The 21537-nt window shown below is 35.6% G+C and overlaps 3 protein-coding genes across 3 annotated transcripts; all 3 read left to right on the forward strand.

Annotated features, from left to right (window-relative positions):
- The first annotated feature begins 1079 nt into the window (after positions 1–1079).
- On the forward strand, positions 1080–2009 carry LOC122105044 (olfactory receptor 4A47-like). The gene has a single exon (XM_042676139.1). It carries the CDS (start codon positions 1080–1082, stop codon positions 2007–2009), a length of 930 nt encoding a protein of 309 aa, XP_042532073.1.
- Positions 2010–9280: 7271 nt separating this feature from the next.
- LOC122104692 (olfactory receptor 4A5-like) lies at positions 9281–10776 on the forward strand. Its single transcript, XM_042675633.1, has 2 exons — positions 9281–10201; positions 10660–10776. The coding sequence occupies exons 1-2, from the start codon at positions 9281–9283 to the stop codon at positions 10774–10776; spliced, it is 1038 nt and encodes a 345-aa protein (XP_042531567.1).
- A 4781-nt stretch (positions 10777–15557) lies between these two features.
- LOC122104693 (olfactory receptor 4A5-like) lies at positions 15558–16493 on the forward strand. The gene has a single exon (XM_042675634.1). It carries the CDS (start codon positions 15558–15560, stop codon positions 16491–16493), a length of 936 nt encoding a protein of 311 aa, XP_042531568.1.
- Positions 16494–21537: the final 5044 nt, after the last annotated feature.

The raw sequence follows: 21537 nt of genomic DNA on the forward strand, positions 1-21537 counted from the left end.
CCCTCTCCATAACCCTCCCCCCCCACACCAAAGTTGTAAAGTTTGTTTTTCAACATAACGACTTGTGCATCTCATTGTTGCAATGGGTCCACCTGTATCCCTATTTAAACGATTTGTTTTTTTCCCTTCCCCTCCACAAATTATACTAACATCAAATACAGTGAAAGCAGGGGTTATCCCATGGGGGAGGGACAAACAAAGCAACAAAGAAATCATCTTATAAATATGTTAGAACAATCGCATGAAAGAAAAAACATTTGAATACTTATCTTGGGGTTCATTTCACCTAACATCAAGCAGACCTCTTATTCTTGTCTCAGACATATACTAGTTATTGCAAATAAGGGATACTATGGGGCCTATGTTTCTTTGGGCCATGATTACTTCACTTAATATAATTTTTTCCAAGTCTTTCCATTTCCTAACAAATGGGGCAATGTCATTCTTTCTGATGGAGGCATAGAATTCCATTGTGTCTATACACCACATTTTCTTGATCCATGCATCTACTGAGGGACATCTGGGTTGGTTCCATATCTTAGCTATGGTAAATAATGCTGCAATAAACATAGTTGTGCTGGTAGCAGCACTAGCATCTAATACGGTGATTTTTGATGTATAGTATTAGTAAATTAGTAAATTCATTATTTATCCTGTGTTTTGCAACTATGGATATTATCTTAAATGAGTTTTTATTATTACATCTCTTTGACTTTATATATAACATATGACTTTATATATAGCATAACATATATATGACTTTATGAATAATGTATCTTTTTATAGAATTCCTTGTTTCCATCATTTCACCTCACTTCTCTGAAGTACTACTTCTTCAGAGACACTTGTTGAGTTGAACTTAATTGTCTGACTCTATATTTACATATGAATAATTTTGAGGAAGAAACCCTGTCTTACTCAGTTTGGCAAGCCAAGAGTCAACAGAAGACTGGTTGACACAAGTACATGCTGCATATACATTATTGGTGGATAGGTGAAGAGGAAGATTATAATGCTTCTAAAAAGCTTTTCATTCTCTTATAGGTAAATGGTTGAAATCAGCTCAAGTAAGAGAATATATGGAGCCAAGGAACAATGTAACTTACTTTGTCCTCTTGGGTCTCACCCAGAATCCAAAGGAACAGAAAGTACTTTTTGTGATGTTCTCACTCTTCTACATTATGACCATGGTGGGAAATCTGTTCATTATCATGACTATTGCTTTCAGTAAGACCCTGGATTCACCCATGTACTTCTTTCTCGCTTGCTTATCTTTTGTGGATATTATTTATTCATCATCTATTTCTCCTAAGCTGATTTCAGACTTGTTCTTTGGGGAGAAAACCATCTCCTTCAAGTCTTGTATGATTCAGCTGTTTACAGAACATTTTTTTGGTGGGTCAGAGATCTGTCTTCTACTGGTGATGGCCTATGACCGCTACGTGGCCATCTGTAAGCCCTTGCATTATTTGGTCATCATGAGACAAAGGGTGTGTATTTTGTTGTTAATCATGTCTTGGGTGGGAGGATTTTTGCATTCAATAATTCAGCTCAGCACTATTTATGGGCTCCCTTTCTGTGGCCCCAATGCCATTGATCATTTTATGTGTGACATGTTCCCTTTGTTGGAACTTGTATGTGTTGACATCTATGTCACTGGTGTCTTAGTGGTGGTCAATGGAGGCCTGATGTGTGTGATTGCATTTCTGTTCTTACTGATGTCCTATGGTGTCATCTTGCACTCTCTGAAGAACCTAAGTCAGGAAGGGAGGCGGAAAGCTCTGTCCACCTGTGGCTCTCACATCACTGTGGTTGTCTGCTTCTTTGTTCCCTGTATTTTCATGTATGCAAGACCTGCTAGGACTTTCCCCATTGATAAATCATTTACTGTGTTTTATACTGTCTTAACCCCCATGCTGAATCCATTAATCTACACTCTAAGAAATAAAGAGATGACAAATGCCATGAAGAAGCTCTGGAGAAGAAAAGTTACATCAGGTCATGAGTAAATGAGTCACTCAAAATGGTGAATTCATTCACTATAATGCTCATCTACTAAGCCAAACTCTAGTCCAAAATATTTTAAAAAAGTAGTAATGTTGGTACTTTTCAACATGCCATGTATTGTTACTCATGTGATTATACCAATCATATACTACTATGTCTTTATGTAACCAGTCATATCATAGGATGTTCTGCATAGGGTGGTCTTCTTTTTCTTATCATAAACTTATCCTTATAGGACTTTTTGAAAAAAATTCTATTGTAAGAATGATGTACAGAGAGATTAGAGTTACATAGTCAGGTAATGAGTGTATTTCTTTTTGAACAGTGTCACCTCTTCCCTCATTTTCTCCCAGTTTTTCCCTCCTGAATATCCTCTCCCCCCAAGTTGTATAGTTGATTTTCAGCATAGTGTCTAATCACCACTGCATTTGTTTACCATTTATCCCACCATTTCTGTCCTCCCCCAAACAAACTTACAAACAAGAGAAAAGAAAACAAAAACAGCAATAGAGGGAAAAACCCTCTTGTTTCTGTTTTGTGGAGTTACGTTTGATAGATACCATTTTATATTTTCATATCACATAGCTATTGAGCCTTTGTGATCTTCTCCTAGAATATCCTCATTTGGTTTCACTGTGTGAATGTCTCAAGCCTTGTATAATTTATCAAGTCCAAGTGTATCTTTTGTCTTTTACTATTCAGTGTGTTTACTTGTAGATTTATAGGTACATTCTAGGTACCACAAATGAGGGAAACAATGTATCCTATGTTTCTTTGGGTCTGGCTTACTTCACTTAATATAAATTTTTCCAAGTCCCAGAAGTAAGAATGGTCAATAGATACCTGAAGATATGTTCGACATCTCTGGCCATAAAAGAAATGAAAATCCAAACAACATTGAGATTCCACCTCACCTCCAGTATTAGAATGGCCAGGACAACTAACAATGACAGATAATGGCAGGAATGTGGCCAAAAGGGAATACTACTACACTGTAGGTGGGAATGTAAATGTGTGCAACCACTCTGAAAATCAGTATGGAGGTTCTTCAAAAGACTAAACATAGAGCTTCCCCATGATCTAGCAATTCTACTCTTGGGATTTTATCCAATAGGAAACAAACCATGTCACACTAAAGCCACCAGCACAACCATGTTAATTGCAGAATTGTTTACCATAGCCAAGATATAGAAGCAACCCAGATGTCCCTCAATGGATGAATGGATCAAGAAAATGTGGTATACAGACACAATGGAATTCTATTCTTCTATTAGAAAGAATGATATTGTACCATTCATAAGGAAATAAGTGTACAGTTTATGAAATATGATGCATATAGATAATAATATGTACTCAATGAAAAAAATTAACATGCTTGTCATTTTGCATAGTTAACTCAGATTTTGCCTTTGTTGTAAGAGACATGTACTAACTTTGCTTAAATTCCGGATATAGTGCAATTTATTTTCTATTGTCCAAATGTTCACTCATTACAGGATACAAAGTAGCAGATATAAACAGGTAAATGAAAAGATCTGAGATTATTTCTCTAACAGATGATGTATATTGAGAATTTTGTATTTTAAAATGTAATAGTATAATTTATGTATATCTATGAATACATGAAATTTGTTCATAAATATTGTAGCATCTTAGATGGAATTTTTTTTAGTTTTTTAATTTTTATATTTTATTGTGAAAATACTGTACAGAGGGGTTACAATTACATGGGCAAGATAATGAGTACATTTCTTATCAAGCATTGCCCAATAAATAAGTGAGCTAAAGACTTAAAGAGAAACTTCTCTGAAGAAGAAAGAAGGATGGCCAATAGACACATGAAGAAATGCTCAACCTCCCTAGCCATAAAAGAAATGCAAATCAAAACAACATTGAGATACCTCACCTCAGTTAGAATGGCAAAAAACAAGAACTCTAACAACAACAGATGCTGGAGGGGATGTGGACAGAAGGGAACCTTACTACATTGTTGGTGGGAGTGTAAACTTGTTCAACCACTTTGGAAAGCAGTATGGAGGTTCCTCAAAAGACTTCTCATAGAGCTCCCCTATGACCCAATAATCCCACTTTTGGGCATTTACCCAAATGTTTACAAACAAGACCACACTAAAGCTACCAGCACAACTATGTTTATTGCAGCATTATTTACCATAGCTAAGATATGGAACCAACCCAGATGCCCCTCAGTAGATGAATGGATCAAGAAAATATGGTATTTATACACAATTGAATTCTATGCCTTCATCAGAAAGAATGACATTGCCCCATTTGTTAGGAAATGGAAAGGCTTGGAAAAAATTATATTAAGTGAAGTAAGCCAAGCCCAAAGAAACATAGGTCCCATGATTTCCCTTATTTGCAATATCTAGTATATGTATGAGTTAAGCAGAAAAGGTCAGATAATGTGATGTTAGGAAAAGGAACCCTTAGATATGTATTTTAATGTTTTTTTCTTTCATGCATTTGTTTCTAATGCATTTAAAAGATTATTTCTTTGTTACTTTGTATGTCCCTCCCCCACAGTATAACCCCTGCTTTCACTATATTTGATGCCGGTATAATTTGGGGAGGAGATGGGGAAAAACAAGTCGTTTAAGGATACAGGTGGACCTGTTGCAACAATGAGAAGTACAAGTTGTCATGTCGAAAATGAACTTTACAACTTTGGTGCAGGGGGCGGGGGAAGAATTGGGTGGGGGGGTGGGGGGGAGGCTGGGAAGGGGTGTGAAGGGTAAACAAAGGAGGAGGCTGTAATGCTTGATAAGAAATGTACCCATTATCTTGCCCATGTAATTGTAACCCCTCTGTACAGTATGTTCACAAAAAATAAAAACAAAAGAAAAAAAAAGAAAATACCATACAGAGGAGTTACAATTACATGGGCAAGATAGTGAGTACATTTCTTATCAAGCTTTGTACCCTCCTCCTTTGTTTCCCCTTCCTATCCCTTCCCATCTTCCCTCCCCACTATACCTCTCCATACCCCTCCTCCAAGAGTCAGCATTTTTAAGTGAAGATTGTTTGCCCATTGACCTACTCTATTGGCTGAAAGCTTGAATATGTGTGAAATTTAAACAGCTATATGAATACTTAGTGTTTGCACATTTCTGTGATAATTTAGCAGAAACCAATCTCCTTGCCACATGCATATACATAAAGTTTAGTGAAGTAGTCATGTTTGTATATGTACACAGTCTCCATCTGTGGGTGATGATTTGATCCAAATAAACTAATTTTTGTACTAACTTTATCACTTTCCATTAATAGAAGAGACTTGTACTTTATCTTAGAAGTAATATCAATTACATATATTGATTGCTTGATTTATTCCATTTGTTTTATAAGTTAAAAATTTGTTATATACTGGGTCCCATATAATGATAAAGACCTCTATCTGATTCTGATTTGTTTGTATGTGAGCCTGTATTTAGGCCTTCCTAATACAGATGATACTATGAGTAAATAAAGTATGTTAACATATGCTCAATACAACCAATGATAGCCAACTAAGAGAGTAACAGTGGAAACACTCCAGCACTGATAAACTTCTTGGACACAGACTATTTCTTAATTGTAGAAATTGTTATTCAGTCAATAGAGAATTGACAGGAAGGGATTGAACTAATATAGGGAAGATCACTATGGTTTCTTTTCACATAGATTTAGGCCTTGATTCAGAGCCCACGTAGTGCCCAACTATGATTGCCTATCTTTTGGTTATTAATTAACCAATTAGAGTAGACTCTCCAGTTTTAAGCATTCTGCTTCTTATACACTCAAGAAGACCATCTTCTTGAGGTGTGCTTAATTGAGGTCCTGCTTCTTCATCTGGCTTCTTTTAGATATTACTTGCTTTGCTAATTAAATCATAATTTGTGACCCATAGTTTTTTAAAAAATCATTATAATTTCAAGGTTTTTCTTTATAAATTATAAGTTTAGCTTTTAGCTACTCATCCTTGGGAGTACCAAATCTGTTTCCTCTAGGGACTGTTCAAAGCGAGAAACCTGTTTAAGAGTTATGGGTTCATTTGAATTAGTTCCAAAAATTCTAACAAGCGAATCTATTAAAGCACAATGTGGATACAGAAAAGTGAGGATGTTTCTGCACATATGAATGGCGATGCTGTCTGCCTGATAAATGATCCAAAAGGTTTCTGAAAACCCAAGTCCCTTCCAAGCTCAAGTCTGTCTTCAGCTGCTATTTAGTATTCTTTGGGTCATGTCTATTTTGTTTGTATCTATCATTGCTTATAAGTTTGTGGAAGGCTTCAGTGTCATGGTACCAGGTCAGGAAGATACGGGAGCATACCTCTAACAGAGAAGGAGACATCTGATTTAGGATGATGGTATTTGAATGACTGAAATTATCAAGGGCCTGCCTCACTTGCTTGAACCTCCATCATCCTCTTTACCAAGAAATTAAATCTTTGCTTGGAAAATTACATGGCTTCTGATCTCCATGCATGAATCTCCTTATAAGTAGTTAAAGCAAAGCCATTTTGGTAGTTATACCTCAATTGACCAGAAGAAGAAAAAAAAACTGATTTTGTTTTTGTTATATTGTTGTTTATGCATGCTAATATATAATGGGTTTGGTCAATTTTTGTATAAAAATATAGAAACATCACGTATTTGTTTTACTATGAAGATGTTTTCTCAGCAGGTGATAATACCCAGCCACCATTTGCAGTAGCTATTGGCATTCTATATTACATGTATTGATATTTCATATGTATTTATATTTGGATAGTAATACAGTCTTCTGAAAGATTAATGTTGGGAAGCCCAAGTTGGTTTGTTTCTTGTAGTCATTTGGAGTTAGGACCACGAGCTGACTGCAGTCACCCTTAGAAAATAAATCTGGACTTTCTGTTACAAGAACACTATCCTGGAGGTAGGTAATGTAATGAGTGAGAGGGAATGACAACCGATTATTCTTGTTTTTTTTTTGGGTCCGGTCGTGGGGCCTGAACTCTGGGCCTGGGCGCTGTCCCTCAGCTCTTCAGCTCAAGGCTAGTGCACTACCACTTGAGCCACAGTGCCACTTACGGCTTTTTTCTTTTTGCTTATGTTGTGCTGAGGAATCGAACCCAGGGCCTTAAGCATTCAAGGCGAGTGCTCTACCACTGAGCCAACTTCTCAGCCCAACAACCGATTATTCTTGTGAAATGCTGAAATAGAGCCAACATGTGAAGGATCATTAGCCTCAAAAGTGCTATTGAAATTGGAAAACATTGTTGGCAGAATACAGAATTTAATCTGGATATACAAATAATGTTTTGTTTCAGAGTCTTGGCTTCAGTGTGCTTTTCCCATTTCATCCAAATAACAAGTGATAGATATCATATGACTAACAAAACATTAAAAATTTATTAATGTAATTTATGAGGTTTTTATGTGAATGCCTTTAAGATTATACCGGAAAAGATGTTAGCATACACAAATTCTAAAGTCTTTGATTACATTAATACCTTCTTTAGTAACTGAGTCTCTTGAATGAAATTTTCTTAGTTTTAACTGAAATGCATTAGTTGAAATTCAGGTAAATATTGTTAGTTCCTATATCTCATAAAAGAGTTACTATAACATGTGATTTTATTCTGTCTTTAAGGAGGTATCATGAATTAGAGATATACTTTCTTTTCATTTATCTATGCCTACATTTCCCTTGTGATTCTTATTAACTTGATAGAGATGCCTCTGATTTATTCAGGTACAAAGATTCCAGTGAAACATTAAGAAACAATAATTTTAATATCATTTATTTAGAGTTCACAAGTTCCTGAACAGTACCCTATAAACTTTATATGTAACAACAAAATAGCCCTAAGTTTTGGAGCTAGAAATGCCATTGATGACCACACATGTAAGTAGATGAAACAATTACATGGGGAGTTGCTTAAGTGCTATACTCTTTAGAGTCCTATCTGCTTTTGCACATTGAATAGATCCTGAGTCATTCACCTGTTACAGTAGATATTACATCTCATCCCACTTACCACTGGCAGGATTTTTCAGCAAATTGTAATACACTTGGATATTCTTGTTTGACTGTGTAAATGTTAAAATGAAAAAAAAAAAACCAGTGAGAAACACAGGGCTTTTCTTGTAATGCTGTATGTAGCTGGATTGTAAAGGACTTTGAACTCATCTGTGCATGCTGAGACTAAATTAAAAAAGATTCAGACACAAGCTTTTTAATGAGAGTGTATTAATTTAACTCTAACAATATACTGTTTTGGGGATCTGATAGTGAGTTGTAATTTAACTTCCCAGTATCTTAGATATAAAATCACACCCTACTCTTCCCAACTTTTTAAAAGTTTATATTTTTCTCCCTTTTTATATGTAACTACTCTGGAAATACTAAACATCATACTTGCTGCTGATGTAGTTGGTGGGGGTAATGAGTTCATTTTAAATGTTTTCTAAAAGTCATGTAGATGAACATAAGATGAATATATTAGCAACTGGTATGGGTTAGAATAAAATGAACAGAATAACAGGTTCTGATAAATCTGACAGGGTCATATTTAGACATTGTTATATTCAAAATTGTGTTGAATAATACTTAACAATACTTAACACTTAATATAATTGCTATATTCAAAAATGTGTTAAATAATACTTAACAAATCAAGTCTCTTGAGTTTTCATAAGTCTTGTGAATACTTGATGTACTTTGAAACTTGAAGGCCAGACCTCTAATAGAGCGAGTCACAGAATTAAAATGGATGCTCTAAGACTGATGTTAATTATCATACCATTCAGATCATAGGGTAAAGTTGCTGTCCACAAGTATATCAAAGAGCAGGATTGAGTAATTATTAGTTGATATGTTTAGGCACTAAACCTGCCACTACCTAGTATGTTTTATAAAAGGAGAAATTTTTTTCTCTGTATGTTTGCTGAGATTATTGTCAAATAGTAACCGATTTTATGTAGGAAAGTTTGAATGTGTGAACAATGGATCTATATTTTTCTACTCTTCGCAGTTGAGTACTACTGACCTTATGACAGAACGCTGTACCTCTAGCCTAACAAGGAATTTCCATAGAGAAATAGAATCATCCACAAATAGGTCTACTGGACTTCTTGGAAGAGGAACTCAGTAGATGCTAACTCAGTATTGGCTGGGAGTAGAAGATGTAAGGATGCTGTGCTCCATGACATAAGAGATTGTAGTCTCATTTTTATTTTCACTCTTCTCCTCAGCTCCCATCTTTCTGAAGCAAGCTTTGTGGAGATCAATGGGCAAGAGGTGCAACGTCACAGGATTCGTCCTCTTGGGCCTCACTGTGGATCCAGATGGGCAAAAAGCCTTATTTGTCCTGTTTTTACTCAGCTACGTTGTGACAATGGTGGGCAACCTGCTCATCGTGGTGACCGTTATTGCCAGTCCTTCGTTGGCCTCCCCGATGTACTTCTTTTTGACTTATCTCTCTCTCATGGATGCTCTTTTTTCCAGTGCCACCTCTCCCAAACTGATTACAGACTTACTTTCTGATAAAACAACTATTTCCTTCGACGCTTGCATGGGTCAGCTTTTTATAGTGCATTTGTTTGGTGGTGCAGAGGTGTTCCTCCTGGTGGTGATGGCCTATGATCGCTATGTGGCCATCTGTAAGCCACTGCACTATTTGACCATCATGAGCAGACGGGTTTGTATCATCTTCTTGGTGGTGGCCTGTGTTGGAGGTTTTGCACACTCTGTGGGTCAGCTCGCCTTTGTGTATAATCTCCCTTTCTGTGGCCCAAATGTCATTGACCATTTCATCTGTGAGATGTACCCATTACTGGAACTTGCGTGCACCGACACCTACGCCATAGGCCTCACTGTGGTTGCAAACACTGGAGCCATCTGTATGGTGGTCTTCATCCTCCTCCTCATCTCCTATGGCATCATCCTGAACAATCTCAAGACTCACAGTCAGGAGGGGAGGCGCAAAGCCCTGTCCACCTGCAGTTCCCACATCACGGTGGTTGTCCTGTTTTTTGTTCCCTGCATTTTCATGTATGTCAGACCCGTTTACAATTTTCCCGCTGATAAATTTGTAAACGTTTTTTGCACAGTTGTCACTCCCATGTTGAATCCCTTGATATACACATTGAGAAACTCAGAGATGAAAAAGTGTATGGAGAAACTCTGGTGTGAAAAGTTTCAGGGTCAAGTAAGAAAGTCTCTGTGCTGAACAGGATAGGAATTCAAACGTGGCCAACAGTGACCACATTCTAAGGAAGGTGATGTAGCTTAATTAATTGTGTTGGAATGTATGAGTCTAGCAAAAGATCTCCTGAAATATAAATAAGTTATCCATTAGTTTTGTAATTGATTTTAAGAAAATACAAGTCACAGGTTTAAAAGCTGTATTATTATAAGTAAAGGTATAACTTGTCATCTAATTGTTTTTCTTATTTCGGATTAAGTAAACCTTAAGGAAAGTGTTTTTTTTTCTTTTCTTTTTAAAGCCACAAAAATGAAATAAAATAAAAAGCTACACAATAAGCTATTGGCTTAAAATTTACTATCATCATATTTATAAAAGTAGATTTAAACAAATTTGTGGGACCAAAGGGATTTTGATAAATGTGTTGTTCCTTTTTGATCAACATTTGATATTTTTATCAGGTCACTGCCTGTATATTTTCCACTCAGGATATTTGTGTGACAGATGGTACTGCCAATGACACTATTGTGGAAGTGTTGTTGGATGTGATTGTGGTTGATGACAAAAGCAGACTCTAGTTCTTCTTGAAAGAAAAATACTTGGATTTTAAAACTATGTTAATGTGGTAAACATGCATTTTCAAAATTCCCCACCTAGTAAAATCTAGCTGTTTAAAAATAGTCAAAGTATGTCACTTTGACTTGATGAAATAAATGTGTTGTATGTATAAGTGGAATGTTTTCTTAAGATTGTACTGCAAAAATTTGTAATAGAAATAAAAGGGTATATTTTGGTATAATAATACATTGGCATATAAATGTATGTCATAAAAGAGAAATTTTTTTCCATCTACTTTCATCTTGAAGCATAAAAAAGCAGGAAGTATGTTTATTTATTTTCACTGAAATGTGGTACCTTATCTATATTTTGTGGTTATTTTGCTTTGTGTTGAAATATGTTTTATTTTGCCTAGTTATACAATATGGAATAAGAGCTGTACTAATATCAAAATATTCAATGAAGTGAAGCAAATTAACATGCCTATCATCTCACAGTGTTCCAGTAGTTTTGTTGTTCCAGATACACTACAATTTATATATCCTATATATCTATATCCTGATGTTCACTAAAGAATCAAACTAGCAGATGTGGATATGTAAATAAACTGGTCTAAGGATATTATGCATACTATGCTAATTTTTTCTAATTAGTGATCCCCAAATATTTTGTATTTACAACCTAATTATATCTAATGCAGTTAACAAGAATTTGCACTGGGGAAAGGTAGACCAGCTCAATGAATGGTAATGGATAAAGTGGAAATCCACATAAAGAATGAAGTTCAAACTTTTATTGTTCCTCATCTACCAAAACCAACTCAAAATGGAGAAAAGCCTTCACACTATGAGGTAAACAGAGAAAAGGAGGAAAATGCTGATCAGAATCCAACACATACACTACAATATTAAGAGGAGTGAGGGGAGGGATGGGTAGGGAAGGGATGGGTAAAGATGCTGAAGGAGGTGAAATTGAACAAGATATATATTCACAAACTGCTTTGTTAAAGGGCAACTCCTTTGTACAACTACTTAAAGGTAATATGAGTGAAAAGAAGTTAACAAAGAGGAAATTCTTCAATAGATTGGAATGGGCAAAAGGTTCTGGATAAATCATAAAAGCAACAAAATATTGGCAAATACAAGATTTATCAAACACAAAAGCTTCCACCGAGTAGAGGGAACAGTCTATGACTATTTCTCACCCAATTGACTGGGTGAGAAAGACACATAATTTGACAAAGTGTTAATATACAGAATATATAAGAAACTAAATTCAGTTACTAAAAACACTCTAAACAATCAGTTAATGGAGGAGAAGGACTTCAATAGCTATTTCTCAAAAGATGATATACAATGGCCAAACTAATAAATATCTGAATGTGGGAAATAGACATTCAAATAATTCAAATTGAAATTAAAGGATTGAATCGACAGATTGGAGATCATTATGGTTTCCTTCACCTGGTTTCTTTTAGTTAGAACTTGCCTTAGCTAAGTAGTTCATCATTTGTAACTCATAGTTTTTCAATCATTACAACTTGGAAATTTTCTTTATAAATTATAAGCTCCTATCAGTTGGCACCCAACTACTCATTCTTCACAGGATTTAAGTCTATTTTCTCTAGGGATTGGTCAGGGGGGAAGAAACCTGTTTAGGAGTGATTGCTTCATTTGAATTAGTTCCAGCTATTCTAACAAGCTAACCTATTAAAGCAGAGAGGTGATACAAAAGGTCACAGTCTTTCTTCATGCATAGGTAATGGTACTGTTTTCCTGATAAATGGCTAGAAAGGTTTCTGAAAACTCATCATCAGTCCAAGCTTGAATATGTCTTCAGTTGGTACTTAGCGTTCTATGTGTGTCCTGATTGATGTTGTATCCATGATTGCTTATAAAAACATTTGTGGAAGGCTAAATTTGTTCTAAGCATGTGGACATACTCTGATAAGGAGGAAACACACACCATTTGGGATGATGCTATTTGAGTGACTGAAAGAGCCAAGAGTGTGCTTCTATCTCTGAGAACTTTCATCATCTTCTATACTAAGAAACATAACCTTTTGTATGGAATTTAAACGTGGCCTTCGTCTGATCTAGAAACTAGACACATGAATCTGTGGCAGATTGATAAAGCAAAACCCTTTTCCATGCTTCATCTCAATTGAATGGAAGGAGAAAAAAATAAGTGATTTCATAGTTGTTATATTTTTGTTTATTTATGCTAGTGAGTAATGATTTTGGTCAATTTTTGTCAGGTCAGTTTTTTATAGCCATGGAAAGATCTCATATTCATTTCCCATGAAGGTAAGAGCACCCAGCACCTTGTATACCACCTTGTAGCTATTAGCATTTTATTTAAATGCATTTAGATTTTAGGTGAGAAAGTCTTATAATCCTCTGACATAATGGGAATCCTGTGTTGGTTGGTTTGTTGTAGCCACTTGGTGCTATCTAGGTCAGCTGACCAGCCATAAATTTCTATGTGTTCTATGAAGATTCACAGGCACATGGAACTATCTGAAATCACCCTGAATAAAATAACTTGACTTTTCTATAATGAGGATATTACTTAAGAAGTAAGTGAGTAAAACCTGGGGAAGGGATACTATTTAACTGGTCCTGTGATGCACTAAAATATAGCCAATATGTTAGAGGACATGTAACTTCACAAGCGCTATCTGAAATTGGAAATATTTGTTGGCAAGTCACAGAATTTAATCAGAATATACAAATCATATTAGGTTTTAATAGCATGGCCTGATTGTGTTTTTTCCTATTGTTCCAAATAAGAAATGATGCATATAAGATGCATAACAAAAACACCAAAATTCATTTGTGTAGTTTATGGAATATTATAATTTGCATGATATGTTAACATAGAAATGTACTTATTTTGCATATATTTCAATGATAGTATTTAAATTGGATATTATATAAAATTTGTTAGACTATAAGGGAACACTGAAAGCTAATGCTATCTTTTATGCATACACCTTTATATGATTCCAGCAAATGTGCTAGTATGCATATATAGGAAAATTTATGATCAGATTAGTATATTCTCTATTTCTGTTGGATTTATTAGTTAATATAATATACTATTTGGGTATTTTTTGTAATGGTAAGTCTATCAGTTTCAAAGTCATGTTTGTAAAACTGGCATTAATTTTTATTATTTATTAATCTATTATTTATTATTTTTGTATTATTAACCTATATTACTTGTTAATAACATTAAGTTATTATATCACAAATTATAATTTTATAACATAATTACAATGTTATATATTATTTATTAATAACATTAATAATAACATTATTTTAATGTTTTAAGTGAAATATACTCATGTTATTCTTTCCTTTTTGCATCAGCAACTGTGTGATAACTTACAGGAAAGTTTATATGTTTTAAGTATGATATAGTTTGAAAACTCTATTTTTGCTCTAATATTCAAATAATTAAACTGACAAATAAAAGGATTGCCCTGATGAAATACAGCTCTAAAAAGTGATGAGTAGAGGCATTATGTAGGCAAAAAGATGTTGAAGAGACAAAAATGGACATAAAATATTTATATAATGGTCTTTAGAAGTTGTGCCTTAATTCATCTATATAATCAAGCAAGACTACTCCAAATCATAATATTGAATGGGTCAATATTATGAATGAGACATGTAGAATGTTTCTCACAACTGCTTTTTTAAGAAAGAAACTCAGACTCTAGGTATGTATTATTCACCATAGAATTCCCACAAAAGACATTTTCTTAGTTGCACTTAGTCAAAATACGCTTGTTCACAGAGAAGTATTGCTATGTTGCTGATACGTAGTAAAACATATGGTATTTCTCTTTTGAATCTCAACTCTGAAGTTCTGTTTTGAGCTTCCCCAGTATTTAGTAAAGCTTACATATAGAAACTTAGATCCTGATGTAATAGTTGGTGAGAAAAATGAGTTAGTTTTAAATGTTTGCTAAAATGGGTTAGTTTAAAATGTTTGCAAAAAATCATAACAGGGAAGGTAGGTAAATATGTTAGGAATTGGTATAGACTTGAAGGAAATGGACAGAATTATAGCTACTAATAAAAATGGTGGTTATCAACAGATTTAGTAATTGTCATAACTACAAGTGAACTAAATAATGCTGGAGTTATTTGATACAGTTCAGAGTCAGATTTCTTGATATTTAATGACTCATGTTAATACTGGATCTACTTTGGAACTTGAAAGTGTCTTTCAAGTCCTCTAATAGAGCAATTCATAGCACTGAGTTGGTGTCAAGGACAAATGTAAATTTTGGTGTTACACAGATCATGTTGAAATGTTATTCTCTACAAACATAGCAAGGTGAAAAGATGAATTTATGTTAGTAGTTGTATTTTGGAATTATATGTACTGGAGCATGATAGGTATCATAAAGGGAGAAAAATTTTCCCTGTGTGATTGTTGAGATTTGTGTCAAGTGGTAACATACATAGTTTTAAATGTATACAGGACAGATACACTTTTCTCTACTCTTCTCTCCAGGGAACTACTGACTTTGGGATAGAAGGCTGTACTTGTAGCCTAACCTTGCAATCCAAGAGGAAATAGGATTGTCCCCCAAAAGTGCTGATGTGCTTCTTGGAAGAGGAACTCAGCAGATGTGAACTAAATATTTTCTGTGTGTTCGCCATGTAGTAGACACAATGGAGCTGTCCTCATGATGCAGAGGGTCCTAATCCTGTCCATGATTTCCTGAAAAGTCCTCTTGTCCTGACTTGCTGTCTCTATAGCCAGCCTGATAGAAGAGCAAATGATGGCAGGACGAAACAATGTCACAGAATTTGTCCTCCTGGGCTTCACTCAGGATCCTGATGTGCAAAAAGTATTATTCATCCTGTTGTTACTCAGTTACATTGTGACCATGGTAGGCAACCTGCTCATTGTGGCTACCATTATTGCCAGCCCTTCCTTAGGTTCCCCAATGTACTTCTTCCTTGCTTATCTATCATTCATGGATGCTTTTTATTCCACAGCCATCTCTCCCAAAATAATTTCAGACTTCCTCTGTGAGGTAAAGACGATTTCCTTCCAAGCTTGCATGATCCAGCTGTTCATTGCACACTTATTTGGGGGTGCTGAGGTGTTCCTTTTGGTGATGATGGCCTATGATCGCTGGGTAGCCATTTGTAAGCCACTGCACTATTTGACCATCATGAATCGACGAGTTTGCATCCTCCTGTTGCTGGTGGCCTGGGCTGGAGGTTTTGGACACTCGATTGTTCAAATTGTCATTGTGTATAATCTCCCTTTCTGTGGTCCTAATATCATTGATCACTTTGCCTGTGACATGTTCCCACTGTTGGAACTTGCGTGCACCAACACCTATGTCATAGGCCTCACTGTGGTTGCCAATGGTGGCGCCATCTGTACTGTGGTCTTCATTCTTCTCCTCATCTCCTATGGTGTCATCCTGAACAATCTCAAGACTCACAGTCAGGAGGGGAGGCGCAAAGCCCTGTCCACCTGCAGCTCCCATATCACGGTGGTTGTCCTGTTTTTCGTTCCTTGTATTTTTATGTATGTTCGACCTGTTTCCAACTTGCCCATTGATAAATATGTGACTGTTTCCTACACCATTGTCACCCCCATGCTGAATCCTTTGATCTATACCTTGAGAAATTCAGAGATGAAAAATTCCATGGGAAATCTTTGGAGTAAAGTATCAACAGGAGTTAGAGAACCAGGCTGAACATGACATACATATATATATTCCAATATACTGATTATATGGATTATACAAGCTTCTCTATTTCTGTTGTTTTTTAAGGGGGGGGCTGGCATTCAGGACCTGGGCACTGTCCCTAAACTTTTCATTTAAAGGCAGGTGCTCCACCACTTGAGCCACTGCTCTTCTTCCCATCTTTTTGATAATTAACTGGTAATTAGCCTCCTTAGTTGATAGAATTACAGAAATGAGCCATTGGTGCCAGGCTGTTGGTCCTTTACTACACTATCATTATGTATTTTTGAATAGTAGGAACTTCTAATTTACCTTTATTTAAAAATATTCTCATACAGTTGTTTTTTTTAAGCAGAAACGGTCAGACAAGTTGATGTTAGGTGAAATGAACCCCTGGATAAGAACTCAAATGGTTTTTCTTTCTTGCTATTTATATATCTTTATATATATAAATATATTTATATATATAAATTATATATATTTCTAATATATTTCTAAGATGATTTTTTGTTGCTTTGTATGTCCCTCCCCCATGGCATAAGCCCTGTTTTCACTGTATTTGATGTTGGTATAATTTGTGGAGGGGAAGGGAAAAAACAAATTGATTAAATAGGGATACAGGTGGACCCATGGCAACAATGAGATGTACAAAACATGTCAAAAAACAAACTTTGCAAGTTTGGCAGCAGGAGATGGGGGGATGGGAAGGCAGGGATGATAAGGGGAAAGAAAGGAGGAGGCAACAATGCTTGATAAGAACTGTATTCATTACCTTGCTCATGTAATTGTAACCCTTCTATACTGTATTTTCACAATAAAAAATTCTTAATAAAAATACAGTTTTTAAATTAATGAAGAAATTACAGGGCCTTGAAAGAGTCCTGTATTGTGATGGAATAGGAGAAACCCTAGGTCTCCTTGGCACAGGCTGAAATTTTCTTAATAGAGACCCAGAAATGCAACAAATCAAAGAAAGGTTGGACAAATGGGATTGCATGAAATTGCAGTTTCTGCATGGCAAAGGACATAGCAAGCAAAATCAATAGAAAGCCCATGGATTGGGAGAAGATCTTCACTAGAAGATCTTCACTAGCTATACAACGGATAAGGGTCTCATATCTAAAATATACCTGGAACTCAAAAAATTAAATCCCCCAACAACAAATCCTCAAAGAAACAACTGCCCAATAAATAAGTGGGCTAAAGACTTAAAGAGAAACTTCTCTAAATAGGAAATAAGAATGGCCAATAGACACATGAAGAAATGTTCCACCTCCCTAGCCATAAAAGAAATGCAAATCAAAACAACATTGAGATACCACCTCATCCCAGTTAGAATGGCTATAATCAAGAACTCTAGTAACAACAGATGCTGGAGGGGATGTGGACAGAAGGGAACCTTACTGCATTTTTGGTGGGAGTGTAAACTTGTTCAACCACTTTGGAAAGTAGTATGGAGGTTCATCAGAAGAGTCCACATAGAGCTCCCCTATGACCCAGCAATCCCACTTTTGGGCATTTACCCGAATGATCGGCAAACAAGATTACACTAAACCTACCAGCACGATGATGTTTATTGCAGCATTATTTACCATAGCTAAGATATGGAACCAACCCAGATGCCCCTCAGTAGATGAATGGATCAAGAAAATGTGGTATATATACACAATGGAATGCTATGTCTCCATCAGAAAGAATGACATTGCCCCATTTGTTAGGAAATGGAAAGACTTGGAAAAAATTATATTAAGTGAAGTAAGCCAAGCCCAAAGAAACATAGCCATGGTTTCCTTTATTTGCAATTATTAGTATATGTCTGAGACGAGCAGAAGTGGTCAGATAAGTTGATGTTAAGTGAAATGAACCCCAAGATAGGATTCAAATGTTTTTTTCTTTCTTGCGATATTTAAAAGATGATTTCTTTGTTGCTTTGTTTGTCCCTCCTCCACAGTATAAGCTCTGTTTTCATTGTATTTGATGTTGGTATAATTTGTGGAGGGGAAGGGAAAAAACAAATTGTTTAAATGGGGTTATAGGTGGACCCATTGCAACAATGAGATGTACAAGACATTATGTTGAAAACGAACTTTACAACTTTGGCTGGGGAGCAGGGAAGGATGGGGGATGGGGGAAGGAGAGGGGGGAGTGGCAGGGAGGGAGGGGGGATGGGAAGGGATGGGAAGGGGAAACAAAGGAGGAGGCAACAATGCTTGATAAGAAATATACTAATGGAAGTGGCGCTGTGGCTCCAGCCTTAGAGCACTCACTTTGAGCTGAAGAGCACAGGGACAGAGCCCAAGCCCAGAGTTCAAGCCCCACGACTGACAAAAAAAAAAAAAAAGGAATATATTCATTACCTTGTAACCCCTCTCTACTGTATTTTCATAGTTAAAAAAAAGAAAAAGAGAAAAAGAAATTAGTACATATTGTGATACAAACTTTCTGATTTCAAATAATAGAGGAGTTATTTGAGTTAATTTACATGCCCATTACCTCATTTAGGATTCTTTTATGTTGAGAACATTTACCTTCTATATTAAGCCAATTTCCATAGAGATAAGTGTTTTGTTACAATGGTGATAATCATTTTCATTCTTGTTTTGAAAACCTTTTGTAAGGCATTAAAACTAATTCTTCCCTTGTCTTCTTCCCTTGTATTATATCTTACATTGAAATATTTCTTTTTTTAAAAATTTTTTTTCATTTTATTTTATTTTATTTTGTGAACATACTATAGAGAGGGGTTACAATTACATGGGCAGGATAATGCTTACATTTCTTATCAAGCATTGCAGCCTCCTCCTTTGTTTACCCTTCACATCCCTTCCCAGCCTCCCCCCCCCCCCCCCCCCCCCCCGCCCAATCCTCCCCCCCCACACCAACCCTTGTAAAGCTCCTTTTCGACATGACAACTTCTACTTCTCATTGTTTCAACAGGTCCACCTGTATCCTTATATGACTTGTTTTTCCCCATCTCCTCCACAAGTTATGCTGACATCAAATATAGTGAAAGCAGGAGTTATACTGTGGGGGAGGGCCATACAAAGCAACAAAGAAATAATCTTATAAATGCGTTAGAAACAAATGCATGCAAGAAAAAAGCATTAAAATACATATCTAAGGGTTCATTTTCCTAACATCACATTATCTGACCTTTTCTGCTTGACTCAGACATATACTAGTTATTGCAAATAAGGGAAACCATGGGACCTATGTTTCTTTGGGTCTGGCTTACTTCACTTAATATAATTTTTTCCAAGTTTTCCATTTCCTAACAAATGGGGCAATGTCATTCTTTCTGATGGAGGCATAGAATTCCATTGTGTATATATACCACATTTTCTTGATCCATTCATCTACTGAGGGGCATCTGGGTTGGTTCCATATCTTAGCTATGGTAAATAATGCTGCAATAAACATAGTTGTGTTGGTAGCTTTAGTGTGGTCTTGTTTGTAAACATTTGGGTAAATGCCCCAAAGTGGGATTGCTGGGTCATAGGGGAGCTCTATGTGAAGTCTTTTGAGGAACCTCCATACTGCTTTCCAAAGTGGTTGAACAAGTTTACATTCCCACCAACAATGAAGTAAGGTTCCCTTCTGTCCACATCCCCTCCAGCATCTGTTGTTGTTAGAGTACATTGAAATATTTCTAAACTTAGTTGTTATCAAATGTTTATTTTTCTTTCTTTCTTTGTAAAATTTTATTTTTATCTTTAAGTAGTTGTATAAAGGAGTTTCCATTCAACAAAGTAGTATATAAATATAATAAATCCTGACCAAAGTCACTAATTTTCATTCATTCTCCTCTATTTATGCAAACCACATCACTTTCTCCAATTTTCTTAATTTTGTAGAATATGCATTGGCCTTTATTATGGTATTTCAACCCCTTTGTCTCTATCAACTGGTTATTTCTAGTTTTTTTTTTAATTTTAATTTTTATTTTTGTGAACATACTGTACAGAGGGGTTACAATTACATGGGCAAGATAATGAGTGCATTTCTTATCAAGCATTGCAGCCTCCTCCTTTGTTTACCCTTCACACCCCTTCCCAGCCTCCCCCCCACCCCAAATCACGCCCCTCCCCCACCAAAGTTGTAAAGTTCGTTTTTGACATGACGACTTGTACTTCTCATAGTTGCATCGGGTCCACCTGTATCCTTTTCCCCATCTCCTCCACAAATTATACCGACATCAAATATAGTGAAAGCAGGGATTGTACTCTGGGGGAGGGACATACAAAGCTACAAAGAAATAATCTTATAAATGAGTTAGAAACAAATGCATGAAAGAAAAAAACATTTAAATACTTAGCTAAGGGTTCATTTTCCTAGCATCACATTATCTGACCTTTCCTGCTTGACTCATACATATACTAGATATTGCAAATAAGGGAAACCATGGGACCGTTGTTTCTTTGGGCTTGGCTTACTTCACTTAATATAATTTTTTCCAAGCCTTTCCATTTCCTAACAAATGGGGCAATGTCATTCTTTTTGATGGAGGCATAGAATTCCATTGTGTATATATACCACATTTTCTTGATCCATTCATAATGTTATATGGATATCTAACAAAATTCTTCCCATTCAATAATCTTATCAAATAATGTTTTCTTGTTTGAAATAACTTTGGAAGGCTCTATCAAGGTTTTTAACTAACAGTATTAAATGTATAATTGTACCTGAATACTTCAAAATCAAGAAATAGCTTTGTTTTAGTCATTAAAATCTTTAATTGCACAAATGCTTAACATTTTTATTTGTTTTTGTACTTGTTATTTAGGTAAAGTTAATTAAATATATGTGCATTGCATTTTCCAAGTGACTATGGAATATTTAACATCAAAATTCTTCATTTATTTCCTTATTTCACATGCCAGATTTCCAGTTAAACACTTTAGGATTTGCTACGTAAATGATCTAATAGCTTAAAAAAATCAATATTTTGTAGGAATTTCTCATGTTTAATGACATATATCTACTTGTTATATTATACTGGAAAATATGGAAAACTTTCATTTATACTTAGCATCCATAGCGATGACTGGTA

This window comes from Dipodomys spectabilis, unplaced genomic scaffold, assembly GCF_019054845.1.
Source record: "Dipodomys spectabilis isolate Male_0828 unplaced genomic scaffold, ASM1905484v1 ptg000030l, whole genome shotgun sequence".
In the NCBI taxonomy this organism is placed as follows: domain Eukaryota; kingdom Metazoa; phylum Chordata; class Mammalia; order Rodentia; family Heteromyidae; genus Dipodomys; species Dipodomys spectabilis.